The sequence below is a fragment of the Podarcis vaucheri genome, assembly GCF_965113315.1.
Source record: "Podarcis vaucheri genome assembly, chromosome: 3".
In the NCBI taxonomy this organism is placed as follows: Eukaryota; Metazoa; Chordata; class Lepidosauria; order Squamata; family Lacertidae; genus Podarcis; species Podarcis vaucheri.
In genome coordinates, this window is record NC_138761.1 from 35,926,043 (window position 1) to 35,940,384 (window position 14,342).

The 14,342-nt window shown below is 44.5% G+C and overlaps 1 protein-coding gene across 1 annotated transcript in view; it reads right to left on the reverse strand.

Moving 5' to 3' along the window:
* PLB1 (phospholipase B1) overlaps window positions 1-14,342 on the reverse strand; it is a 107,793-nt gene that overhangs the window by 18,328 nt on the left and 75,123 nt on the right. The window contains exons 43-49 of the mRNA XM_082214793.1: window positions 13,963-14,021; window positions 13,121-13,188; window positions 10,930-10,973; window positions 9,299-9,398; window positions 7,046-7,097; window positions 3,144-3,224; window positions 2,056-2,121 (exon numbers count right to left, since the gene is read on the reverse strand). Coding sequence (XP_082070919.1) covers window positions 2,056-2,121; window positions 3,144-3,224; window positions 7,046-7,097; window positions 9,299-9,398; window positions 10,930-10,973; window positions 13,121-13,188; window positions 13,963-14,021 — 470 coding nt within the window. The remainder of the gene's footprint in view (window positions 1-2,055; window positions 2,122-3,143; window positions 3,225-7,045; window positions 7,098-9,298; window positions 9,399-10,929; window positions 10,974-13,120; window positions 13,189-13,962; window positions 14,022-14,342) is intronic.

A 14,342-nucleotide genomic window follows, 5' to 3' on the forward strand; every position in this document is an offset into this window, starting at 1 on the left:
TTGAGCTCTGAAAGCCTCTTCTGAGAGCAAGGACCACACTGGTGACAGCCACCTTTCCCTGATTTCAAAGGGTAGGTTTGCATATATTTGTTTGCATATATGTGTGAATGCCCAGACCGCGGGCATGTGGTCCACAAGCACTTACCCACTGCTACTTGTGGGCCTCAGGGGCGAAAAAGGTTGCTCACCTTTGCTCCAAAACAGCCTTCTCTAACCTTGAACCCCTACAGATGCTTTGGACTACAACTCCCATAAGCCTTTGCCAGCTGCTGTGGAACTAACCCTCAAGTGCCCTTCCTGAAGCGAGATTAGGTCGGCAGGCCTGGGAGACAGTGGTCTTTCAGTGGTGACCCCCAAACGGTGGCACGCCTCCTGTCGCGAAATAGGATTAGCGCACTTCTGGTTGTCTTAAAACAATATTTATGAAGGTGTAGATTAGGTGTCTGTTTTACTCTCTGTTGGGTGGCTGAAGTGGATGTCACCATTTAATTCTTCCTGCTTATCGTAGCATAGTGTTTTATCGTATGCCTTTAGCTTCTTTGATAAGACTTGCATGCCACCTTCGGAAACTGCTTCATTTTGACAGGCAGCAAACAGATTTATTAAATAAAAAATGAATAAAATACCCAGGAGACTCTGGGCCACCAATTTCAATAACTAGCTGAGGTTACTTAACCAGTGGAGGCTTTTCATTTGGGCAATGGGGCACTGCTGTGTCAACTTCAGCCTGCCCTCAGCCAGCCCCCACGTGCCTTGTCTGCTTACAACTAGTTCAGGGGGTGGGACTGCCTGGCAGCTTCCTTCCCCTTAACCTCAGTGTTGCCCTTGTAGAACTCAGCACAAAGGAGGGGGGGTAGGGGTGACAAAAGTAGAATTAACTGCCTCTGCTTGCATTGACACTAGTTCCACCTGCTGCCTTCTGCCCTCCCAGCCCCCACAGATGCAAATGGTTTTGTTTCTTTCATTCTAACTTTCCCCTTTCATTCGTTTTATCTTCATCCTTCATCTCAATAAAGCTTCATCATTGGAGAGCCAGGGCTTGACTGCATACTTGTGGCAACCCACAGATCTTTATTCCAAACTTTGATGCTACATACTGTGCCCGAGGCAATGTAAGGGGAAAACAGAGCAACTTCACTCTGTAGCAACTTACGGTTAAGCTGGGAGTTGCCCCCTCCTAGACTGAAAATTAATCTGTGATTTTGCTCAGCATGAACCAACCTGGACCGTGCAATCAACATCTGAAGCTCTTTTTCGTGTGCCCCTTCCATGAAAAATCCAGAAGGCGCCATGGGGCAGCTCCCCATTTGTGGAATGTTCTACCCAGGGAGGCCTGCCTGGCACCTTCACTGCCTATTTTTATGCGCCAGGCAAAAAGTTTCCCTTATAACCAGGCCTTTAGCCATTAACTACATGTGGCTTTTTAGAAGTGGGTGAGATGTTTTTAATGTGCTGCTTTTCCTCCTTGGTATTAATGTATCTACATGGGGTGGGGAAGTTGTTTGCTTAAAGTTGCTTTGGGTTGTCCTGGGCAAAATAAAGTGAGTAACAAAAGAAAGAAAGAAAGAAAGAAAGAAAGAAAGAAAGAAAGAAAGAAAGAAGTTGCGAGTGTTGCAGATGCTAGGCAAGCTTGTTATCATGTTTGTCCACCCATCTCCTTTCCTCCTCTGCTGCACAAATATCCCTAAGTCAGGGCAAATATAGAATTGGGGAGGCTGGACAGTACATCCATAAGCACGGTAGACAAAGCTGCTGCCTGCTGTTGAGGCAGCAGCATCTTCCTACTGCAGAGGGCTTTAGGGGCTAGCTCCACGTTGAGAAAAGTGAAGAAAACCATATAAAATGCAACCACGTTCGCCATAGTAGAATCTCACAGCTTTCCTGGTCATTAGCTATCAAGGTCATTGGATTACCCTTCAAATATGACTGCACCAGTGCCAGCTATCTGAAAGAAGGTCCTGAATGAAACATGATCATGGAAACTCTGCGAGGGGTGAGAAATGTTTAAGTGCAGTTGCCAAGAACTCAGCCTTCTAGAGTGTCTTAAAGTCTTACCTCCTTGTAAAGGATATCAAGGGTGTCCTGGAAGTGTTCTACATATCTGTCCACTGAATAGGTCTCCTGAAGAAAATGAAACACTCAGTTATCCATTTTCAGTATTGCATGAAAAGTTGCAGATAAATCCATCCCCACACATCCAAAACCAGAGAGGTCTATGGAATAGCTTGACTTGAAGGAGACTGATATGAGGATATAATTTGCGCTAGCAAAGTCTTGATATATTTAGAAGGAAGTATTGCAGAATTGTTTCCCAGTTGCAGCATGCATTTGACTTACTCAGAACACACGGCGTTTGGACGCGATTCTTAAATTACCAGTCCAGCTGAATTAAAAACAAACAACTGATGCCTGAATCAGTTAATCAGGAAGAGCTGGATTGGGAGAGCTGTTTTCGATTCTCTGCATCCAAACACTGGATGTAGACATAATTCAAGAGCTGAAATCAAGCCCACTATTTGCAACAATATTTAAAATGCAGCTTCAAAACTTTCATCCAGAAATGTGAGGTTTTTTTTAAAAAAGGGGAATCACTCAGAATTTTGAATTCAAGTTCATAATCTTGAATGTTATAATTGGAATTCATATTGGTTTCTCATAAATGGGGAAGGGGGCCTTTTAAAGTGGCACAACATTGTGAGGGCATAGTGGCATACTGGTTTCACTCATAAACAGGTAAACTTAATTCAGAATGGGACTGAGTCTTTCAAAAAATTGAATAGAATTCTCAGAAAAAGACTGGTATTCCCTCCTCCTCCAAATCTACCTCACTATGTCCCAACTCCCAATAAAAAATGTGTCTCCAGAAGTATTTTGTATTTCCAAAATACTCCATTGTATTTCTGGGGCCATTGAGAACTATAGTTTTAATACTTATTAGCTTGGCACATGGATTATTATTATTCCCCCAATGGCTGGCTTAGTTGTTTTCCATTTGGATGGCAAACCTCTTTTTTGGAAGGTCACTAGAGCCAATCACCAGCTTTGAGGACTGGGGCTGCAATCAGGGCAAAAATGCTCATTTCAAATAAAAAGTGACAGGAAATACTATCGTTTTCAAACCAAGCCAGCTACAGCTTTCATACCTTGTCTAAGCAATAGTTACAAAGGTCATTGCCTCCAATGAAAATGGTGACTAGCTTCCAGTCCTCCTGATAGTTGATGCTCTGGTGAGAAACAAAAACACTACAATATCAGAGTAGTTCACGGATGTTCAGAGGAGCAAAGAGAGTAATGAGTGATGTGACTTGCTCAGGATCCCATCGATTCCACTCTCTGGAACTGCTGGAATCGTCTCCCTGCTCACCTGCTGTGGAATTTTTACAGACATTGCTTGGGGCTGAAGAAAGTCAAGCCAAAGCACGTACACACTCAGTCCATCTCCACGGGAAAAGGCCATTTGAGAGTAAATTCACAATCCCATATTTCTCATGTCGCACATAGCAATTGCAATGGCATGCTATCCTCATTGTTTGAAATGCCACCATGCCTAGGCTGTCTTTGTCACAGCTTTTTTCAAGGGCATGAAAGTATTGCATGCCCAATGGAGGGTATTAGGTATTTGAGCTGAAGTTGTTGCATGATCATTACCACATGAAAGGGTTTGTCTAATGGGACAGATACTAGAGAATAGTAGCAATGTCTCTCTCCCTCCCCCCTCCCCCCTCCCCCCTCTCTCTCACACACAGTCCCTCTTTGCTGTCTGAAATCCAAAGTCTTTCATTGGTGGGTCAGACTGAATAACGGAGAGGAGAGAGAGAGAGAGAGAGAGAGAGAGAGAGAGAGAATAAAAGCCAGGGGAGAAATTGGCAGCTGCCCTGGAGTGTGATCATCTAAGCTGCATCTGGGCTTCTGTGACACAGGAGGCTTTCTATTCCTAATGGACTTTGGAGCTGAGGGGTGTAACTGGGACCGCAAGCCCTTGGCACTTGTACAGAGGCAAGCATGAGAGACAAAGAACATTTTCCACAATGATGCACCGAAAGCTAGTTGTTAGTAGCTGGAGTCACTGAGAATCCCTGACAGCGACACGTTACCAGGACTGTTGAAAAAAAAAGGAAGGGAATGCCCAGAAGAGTGGACATTTGGATAGAGAGAAGGAGCCCTCAGATAGGTGACTTCGCTGTACTTAGCCAAGGCCGGCAGCTGCTTCAACCTACGTCATTGCCAGCCAACAATAGGGGCTGCTGAGAGCTGTAACTCAGTGGAAAACATTCTGTAACATGCAGTACAAAGAAAGGAATGGATGGTGGCTATTTTTAGAGCAGCAAGTTTACATAACAAGCATTGGTGAATGTGTCCTAAGGAAACCAAAGGCCTGGGAATCACAAACAGGGCTGAATTCTCGTCATTAATAGGATTTGTTTTCCTGGCCCTTGACTTCACTTCACGTTTGCTTCAAAGAGGTGCCTGGGGGTGTTTGACATCATTCCCTCTCTGATTTCAGAAGGCCAGGATCATGGTCCCTGAAACCTAGGAGCTGCTCTGACTTTTGCTTAAATGTCAGTGCTTCTACTCGGCTGGTGTGTGTGTGTGTTTGTGTGTGTGTGTAAGAGAGAGAGAGCAGGAAAAATGCAGAAATGCAGAGAGGAAATGGATTCTCCTTTCTGCTTATCACAGTATGCAGCTAATGCAGCTAATAAGAACTAAATGCAACTAATAAAAACAGAACAACTGACAGCAAACTCAACCCTCACTAAGCACCTGTCACACAGGCCCGTGGTTTTTGTTTGTCTTCCAGCCCACACAAAACGATCTATCAATAGTTTAAGGCCACTGGTTCCTCTTTCTTCCCTGCAATGGCTCATCTCCCAAAGCCAAAATACTCAGGTTGGTAATTACACAGTTAATACACCCTGGTTGCATTTTCCCTCTGCATCTGAGCTCAGCCACCAAAAGCTAACCTCAATAACATAAAAAGGTTTTGCAATGCTTCCAAAAGACACTCGGGCAGACCTACAGGGAGAACAAGTTCCAGAAATGTGGGGCAGCCACCGAGAACACCTGTCTTCACATGCATTTCATGCCCTTCCTTGGCACACAGATCATATTAAGAAGGTGTTTTCTGTCTATTCAAGAAGGTTTAATGCCACAGAAGGACAAAGGCAACCTCACAGGTATATTAAGCCCCTAACCAGAAAGGGCTTGCCTGGTCATAACCACTTAACTTGAATTGCACACAGATGGGGCACAAATGCACATGGTAAAAACATTTCCTCAATGTGCTCTTGGAAGCCGACTCTCCTCCAGAGGTGAGCCATTTCATTTTGCATGTCTTGAAGCTACTGAACACTCATCACAGTACAGGTCTGCATTCTCTGCTCCACTGTTATTCCATTTACTTATTAAGCAAAAATGCATATACTGCTGGATTGTAAACAGGCAAACCACCCAAAGTTCATTGCAACAATATAAATCAAAATATTAACATTACATATATATAGAGAGAGTTAAAACGGGTATTAAGATATTGTAAAAGATTAAAATCAACACTAGCTGCCTCAGGAGGCTTGCCTAAGCAAAATTGTTTTAAGCAGGCACCAAGAGGAAGACAGCGAAGGTTCCTGCCTGCCTGATGTCAACAGGCAGGGAGTTCCAAAGCACAGTTTGCTGCTGCACTGAAAGATGGATTTCTTACAAATGTGGAATGGGTGTTATGCGCTACCTGCAAAGGTGCCAGTTCCACAAATTGAAGCTGTCAGGTGGGTATATATGGGGTAAAGCGAATCCCACAAAAAACAACAACACTCATCACAAGTTGTTAAGGGCTCTATATACTAATAGCAACAGCTTGAACATGGGCTGGTAGCAAATAGGCAACCAGTGGAGATAGCTGAGCAAAGGTGGCTTTAAAAGAATAATAAATTAAAAAGTCCACATGAAAATTCACCAGCATTTTGGTGCAAATTTCTCCTCCTAGACACATTTTTGTATGCAACTTTGCCTAATATACAGATTTCCCAAAGCTATTTCCCCTAATATACTGGATGTTTGTACACATTACTTGACTGAAGAACAAGATTGCAAAATGTGGAAAAGTGTGAATTTGGAAGGACGGATGCGTTCTGGTTCATTCTTTGGAAAGCGTGACTTAGGTAAGTTTGCCTAATGCCAACGCAATCAGATTTCTCTCCCATCCCTAGTGCCTTCCATTCATGTGGCAGGATGCCTAGATCCAGCCCCTGGCACTGCACTGAAGGCGTAACGGATGGGCTCAGAGGTGCCAACTTGAATAAAATATTGGGGGCGGGGTGGTGCAGGTAAGCCCTACCCTGCAAAATCAATCACAAGGCATGGTGCATGCACACCATTTGAATGGCAGTGCCCATCAATTTGGCGGGGAGCAGCCTCCTCAAATATTTTATGGTGGGGGGGGGCAAAGCCCTCTTGGCTCCTAGGAGTCGGCTTCTATGGATGGGCTTTACTCTCATTCAGAGACTGCTTGATCTTGGTATTCTGTATTTGGACAGGAACCTCCCTTGTGTCACACCAGTTTGATCAGGGGATGGCTTTGTGTGACCTGAATCATGCAGCTTGGATCATTTTGCTGGACTCGTCATGAGCTACTTGCTCTGTAGGCATTTTGCAGCAGTGCTATATTCTCTGATTTTGGTACCATTGCAACATGGGTTGTATACAATGTCTTGTGGTGGGGAAGATTTGGATCCCTGTCCTTGGGGCATGGTGGGACAGTTCACAAGGCTAAATATTGTAAGCATCAATATTTTAAAATAGCACAAATAGCGTAAGTTGGTTTAGGTGGCTAGAGGATGAAGCTTGTTCATGCCTACCCCCACTGCTTAAACACATATATTACAATACATTAACAAAGAGAGGATGACTGGTTTTTTTATATATATAATGACCCAACATCTTAAACACAACTATTGCATTCTTGCATTTGGCAATATCATGGGTATCTTCCTTACCCAGTGGTTTCTACAAGCTGCAACAATTTTCATTCATTTTCTGTAATGCAGATACTTACTGGGCTGTTTTTCATTAGTGCTACCAATCCCCTTGCTTGGGCTGGGAGATTCCTGTGGAAAGAGAAAAGGAGAGCATTCAAACATGGCAAGCTCAGTGGAGTCAACCAACAGAAGGAGCAACATTGCGGGACAGAACTAGGATCTGAGAGTCCTCCGAGACCAGGGAGAAGAGTTGGTGAAAGAAGACTGGAAGAAATTTAAAGACTATTTACAGAAATATTGTAAAATTAATGAATGCTAGAAAGATGTTGGATAGAAACTAAGGGGTTTCCAGCTGTAATGCTTTAGGAGATACGAAAAAAAGGTTTACAAATGGGTAAAAGCTTAATGGTAAGGATTTGCTGAACTAACAAATTGAAGTGGAATACAAAGAAGGGAGGTATGAGGAGGTCTGGGGAAATAAGTGTAAGGAAGATATGTTATGGAAAATTATTTGTTTGTTTTTTTAACTGTTTTTAGGCTGTATTTTGTTTTTTGTTTTTTGTTTTCATTGTTATATTTTAAAAACTTTAATAAATATCTTTTTTAAAAAAAGGATCTGAGAGTCCTTGGTTGATGTTCACGCTGTGAACTAGAGAGTCATTTCTGTTCAGTCACCAGCTGCCAAGTGGGACGAAACAAATGAGCAAAAAACACGCTCTCATGCAACCCATTTACTCTCATGAGCAATGTAGCTGAGGAACAACAAATATTGTGTCAGCTCTTCCATGAAACAAAACACTGCAGGTCACTATTTTTCTTTTAGAAAAATATGAGCCGTGATTTTGCATGAGTTCTCCGTTTTAACATTGCACTCTTCATGTAAGCAGACCACTTGCGTGAGTCTTTTTCATTGCACTTGTCAATTGCCAGCATGTAATCAAAACTTACTCTCAGCTCTTGTGCAAAATTCAGGTAAGCTCTCTCTGATTCCCTACTGTTAAGTGTACCTATGTATTTATTTATCCTGCACTTCCTCAAGGACCCCACGGTGGTGTGTACGTGTTAACCCTGACTTATCCTCACAGAAGCTCCAGGAAGTAGACTAGGCTGAGAGATAATGACTGGCCCTCCACTGAACTTAATGCCTGAGTGGTGATTTGAACCTAGGGCAACTGCACTGCCCTGGCTCTCGGTTTGAAAAGGAGCATCAGTAATAGCTGTACTCCTATGGGTACCACCCTAGCCCACTAGGCAATTGTGCCATTGTATTTGGAAGTCGAGGGTTAGATATGCAAGACAGATCTGTGTCATTTCCATGTGGTTTTTATCCTACCTACATAGAGCTGCAATGTTTACGAATAAATTTCCTGTAAACATACATTTGCAATTATCTGTATTAATACATGTTTAAATGTGCAGTTTCTCTCAAAATACATATTTGAATGAGTGTTTTGAAATCTTTAAGCTGCTGAGAGCTCTGTCACAACATCTGGGGAAGGGCAGAAATCTAGTAGAGAGCAAGATCAGGTAATGTCATCTCGGAATTTGCAAAGTCTGAGTTCCTCCAGCATCCTTAATTTAAGACTTGGAATTGGGAGGCTTCTCTCCCTCTCTCGCTTTATAAAATGCTACTTCATGACCAGTAAGAGTTGCACAAGGAAAGGAATGATCAAGAACAGCAAATGCAGTATAAGGCATTTAAAGCAACCCCCCCCCCCCCAGGAATCATGGGAATTGTAGTTGACTTCTCACTGAGGCCACAATTCCCAGCACTCGTAACAAACTGCAGTTCCCAGGAATCTTGGAGGGGGGGATGTGCTTTAATTGTATGGTGTGTACACAGCCTAAGTTCCCTAAAAAAAAAATGTCTGCACAGGTGACTACCACAAACTTCAAGACACCACCAGCCAACTTGCCTGCCAACCAGCTAGCATGCGAGCCAAACAGCAGAGAAGTTCAGATCGATTATTTTTGTTGAAGGATTGGCTCTGACAGAGTGCAATCGGAGCTAAAGCTCTAAATTTTCAAGGCTGCACTTGGAAGCTCTGCACTATTTCACAGCCGTGCCACCTCACCTCTAACTCCCTCTGCAGTTAATTTAGTGCTTGGCAAAAGGTGATCGATTGAGGACCTCAGAGGCTAGAGTTGCCAAATGTATTTAGACAGGTACAATATTGCAAAAAGATTTTATAGCAAGACTTTATCCTTGGATTCTTAACCAGATTTACACCCCAGAAGGGGATGAGGTGAAACGCAGGCAAAAACCCTCAGCTTTGGGGCAACAGTTTAGGCTTAACGCAGCAGTTTTTCCTTGTCCCAGTGTGTCTTACTGTGCGGTGGCTCCTCCTACTGCTACGTTGAATCCGGCCGCTTCGTTCTGGGTGCCAGTGGAGAAGCCAGAGAGGTTTGGATTAAACTTTTTCAAAATATCTGGCAGAGAAGGAAAAAAATGTAAGGTTTGGTGAGCAAGAGCCACACTGTGGTTGGGCTAATTCAGTAAGAACCACCTCACATTTTATGAATACTCCTGAAATTACAACCCGTTAACTAGCATAGGGGAAACTGTAGAAAAGAGAGCCAAGTCTTCTCCATCGAGTTTTTTGGGTTCTATTACCCTCAACAGAGCTGTTGCTGCAGTTCAAAATGTCTGCGCTGAACACTGGAAGTACCTTATGCAGAGTGAGACCAGCTGCTCATCTGGCTCAGGTGTGGGGGCCAAGCGAAGATTCTCCCCCAGGCCACACCCTCTCACCAGGGGCCTCTTTGGGTCTACCATGAGTTGAACTGAGTTGAATACCACCCACAGGAATTTATTTTGCATAGGAATAAGAGTGCAATTTGTTTTGTCCGAAGTGGACCCCCCACCAACACCGCACAAACGTTTTGAAGTTACTGTAGCTCACTGAATTCAAATGGTAAAGGTAAAGGTACCCCTGACCGTTAGGTCCAGTCGCGGACGACTCTGGGGTTGAAATGGTAGGAAGCACTAATTTTCCTATACAGAGATTGGAAGAATATAGCATGTGAAGTGGTTTTAAGTAGGGATCCAATATCAGGGTTAGCCCAGGTGTTGTTGTTTTTACTACCCTTGTCTCCTTATATGCTAAGCAGCAAAACAGCTCCATCTTCAATGCATCCTTCCCTAACCTGGTGCACTCCAAACACATCCCTGCTGGCCAAGGATGATGGGAGCTGTAGTCCAAAGAAAGCATCTGGAGAGTGCAGGTTGCTGAGTTGATTGGGATGTGAGGTTCTTATTTTTATTTTTAATCCCAGTAATTTAGCTATCACCCTATCGTTCTCTATATGAGTAGATCAGCCTGCCAATTTACTGGACATCATCACTAACTAATTAGTATCTCCATTTCACTTTAAGTCACGTACTGGGAAAGTGGAAATCTCAGGATGTACAGGCAAGGACTCTTTCTCAAAGCTATTTACACAAGTAAAGCACACAGCCCTGGAATTTTTACACCCAGGTGGCTGCCTGGTGTTCTTGCTCTGTTCAGTGTGTGATTTCTTAACAATCACTTCGATACAAGATCAGACAGGCTTTGACTGCGTTTGTATTTTGAGCAAGCACTGTGCTTGTGTGCTCCTCTCCTCTCAAGTCGGGCTTCATTCATTGTGTTCTGTTGGCATCAAACCAGTTTGCCCTGACATCCAAGCTGGCAAACGGGTGTTTAAGTCATCTCTCCAAATCAGGATTGCAACACAGGATGAAAACATGGGGGGCGGAGCGGTTGGCGGGATCACTCAAACAATGGTTTGCCAATCCGGACATCATCACAAACTATGGTTTCATTCAAGCGGCAAGTGAGCAATTAAGGCCCACACATCAGAGGGGAAAGCATGTAAACACAGTGCTCGTTCACAAACCTTCAAATTATATGGCTTTGAGGGGATTAATATCGTCATGAACGTTCCTCTTTCACGCCATGGTATGTCAAAAGATACTCACTAGATAAGGTTGTGTGAGTCTCCAAGGTTTCATCACCTCCAGCACTAGAAAAAAGGGTAATACTAAATCGGTCACTGGAATTAACACTGTATCAAAGGGCATCTACCATCTGTCCGAGAAACACAGCTGTATTAGCAAGGAGTAGGGTAGAGATGAATTAGGAACAAAAGTCCCTCAAAACTACAGAAACCTCCATGGGGGAAAAGCCATCTAGCCTTTAAGGATAAAAGGATAGGAACAAGTATGAATGAAGGGGAAGTTTTCAAATCAAGTAAAACAGGCCTGCAGCTAAAACAGATGTAAGCCTCTAGCAAGAACACACAGCTAAGAACTTAGAAATGCTCCCCTTTATGCTGATATATGTAGTACCGTATTTTTCGCCCTATAAGACGCACTTTCCCCCCGCCAAAAATGAAGGGGAAATCTGGGTGCGTCCTATGGGGCGAATGCAGGCTTTCACTGAAGCCTGGAGAGCGAGAGGGGTCGGTGCGCACCGACCCCTCTTGCTCTCCAGGCTTCAGGAAGCTATCCCCCCAGCCGCGCAAGGTCCCAGAGCGGTGCCGAAGGTGTGCGCACCTTCGCCATCGCTCTCCGACCCGTTTGGGGGGCTGGGGTCGGGGGAAGCTCCGGCTCCCCCCGCCCCAGCCGCGCAAGCTCCGAGAGCGATGGCGAACGTGCGCGCACCATCACCATCGCTCTCTGACCTGCTCTGGGGACTGGGGGCGGAGGAAGCTCGGGCTTCCACCACCCTCAGCCCCTGCAAGCTCCGGGAGCAATGGCAAAGCTGAGCGCACCTTCGCCATCACTCCCAGAGCTTGCGTGGCTGGGGGTGGGGTTAGCCGGAGTTTCCCCCGACCCCAGCCCCCCGAACGGGTCGGAGAGTGATGGCAAAGGAGCGCGCACCTTCGGCATCGCTCTGGGACCTTGCGCGGCTCGGCCTCCCCCACCCCCAGCTTGGGCCTCCCCCACCCCCAGCCCCGCAAGCTCTGGGAGTGATGGCGAAGGTGCGCTCACCTTTGCCAGCACTCTCGGACCTGCTCTGGGGGCTGGGGGTGGGGGAAGCTCGGGCTTCCCCCACCCCCAGCCCCGCAAGCTCCGGGAGCCACTCTGGCTCCCATTCTGGGGGCTGGGGTCGGGGGAAGCTCGGGCTTCTCCCGCCCCAGCCCCGCGCCTGGGGGGGAATAATTTTTTTCCCCTTTATTCCCCCCCCCAAATCTAGGTGCGTCCTATGGGCCGGTGCGTCCTATAGGGCGAAAAATACGGTACATATTGAGATCTGTCCTCCTTTAATCTGATTTTGCTGATAATAAACTAGATTTGTTAACATTTGTTCACTGAGAGGCCAGACTAGACTGTGTTGGTGCCCAATAGATATTTGGGATTCTAAAGTTTTAGGAGAGTGTGTTAAATGTCAGGGCACACTTGCACATTAAACCTTTTAGTGCAGTTCAGTGGTTGCACACACATTTAGTTTTCCTTTCTATATAATCCCATATTGATCTGAAATCTAATAGAAGCAGATTACCCTGATTTTTGAAAAAAGCAAGATAGCTCAAAATTCACCTTTCAGACATGTTCATTTATGTGCATTAATTGCATATGGGGCAAGATGACAAGTGAGCAATTGTCAGAAGTTTCCAGATAATGTGTGATAATTACCATCTTTTATTCTTCTTCCACATTTTTGTGCAATAACGACCACTGTCTGACTTTAATTTTTTTTTTTAGTAAAATGTCCATTCTTGCACAAAAATCTGTGTAAGGAAGGAAATCTGCACCAGGTGACTGAGTTGAACAGATCCAAATCAATGTACATAAGCATGAAGCAAGCTGTGTGTTGCTGTTTCATAACTCCATTGTGCCACTCCTAGTGGAAGCTTGTTCACTTGAGAGTAATCTCAAACCTTCATCAGTTCAGAAATTATTTGTTGAAGTACAGCTTGGGAAGAAGTGTAATATGCAGCCAGCAAGATTGCTTGATGGCAGCGTATTCTTATAAGGGTACTAATAAGGCTTCTTGTTATTGGAAAAAGAACATATTGCATGTCTGGGCATGAGGATATGCTCAGACATGTAATTGTCACATACACTTTTTGTTCTCATTTTCATCTATATAATGGCGCTCTTCAAAAAGGTGCATGAAATTCTTTACTCCAGCAGAATCTAGGATAAATTCTAGCAAATGCTGTACCTCCAGGAAATCCCCCTCCAAGCTGTGGTTAGATCACCCAAACCAGTTGATTTGGCTCCTACGGCAGCCTGTAAATGAAATATATATAAATTATATACATTGCAAGGGATGATATGACGAGAAAGGAGTGGAGTAGGAAAATCTCTGTTGTCTCTCCGAGGAGGAAAAGTTGAACGTTTTAAAAATTGCTGCTGGTTTATGAGGCCATGAATAATGTTAAGCAGAATTAGCCAAGGGGCTCATGCAATCTGAAATATGAATCTCTCTCTCTCTCTCTGGAAATTGTAGCTCTCTGGGGGAAACTACAGTTCTCTTGTTTCTTTGGGGGAAGCCGTGGCTGGGATTCAATTAATGAGTCCCACTAGCGAAAGCCCGTGCAATGACTTCTGCTAGCACATTGGGGCTTCTCCTTCTCCCACCCTCTGCAGCCCCCCAAAATTGGCTCAGTGTGTGGGGATAACCCCCAGAACAATGTGCAGGAGAGGAGAGAGGGAATCGTTCTGTCTGGCAAGCTGATGGAACAACTGTCATGGCATTCGGTTGAATGCACCTAACGTGCTTTAAATGTATGGTACAGATGTGCTCTTTACAACTTGCACCAGGTTTCCACGATGGCTAAACCCACTCCCAGGGTTCTTTTCATAATAGGCACCCTGCTGCAAACTGAAATGTCTGGCTGAGCATACAATATTCCAAAGCGTTTAGATGATACCTATTGGACCAAGTGTGCTGGGCACGAATTCTCCTTTGCTAAGTTTAACCTTATTGCTGGGTGCCGACTGATACCACAGCATCCTTGTGGAGAGCAGAATTTCCCCAGGTGCTGCATCCCGTAGACCTACCGTCAAAGAATCACCAAGGGCAGCTATCACTTTGATGTCAGAAGGTTGTAGCCTGTGGACTGGATAAGGGGGTGGTGGAAGGAGGACATCATAAGGGAAGGGTGTCACTGGTATGGTTTTGTTTGTTTCTTAAGATATTCATGAACCGCTTGATACAAATACAATTAAACAAAGTCCAGTCAAGCAATCAGTAAGAGTACTTAAAATTCTACACGGACCAGAAATGATATGCTGAATGGGCTGAACTTGGAAACTAAAGAGATGGAAGCTACTTTTAAGTTGCAATCCTATGTATGTTTACCTGCGAACAAGCTTTATTAAACCCATTTGGGGCTTTCTTCTAAGTAAACATGCATAGGATTGTAACAAGCAGATCAACA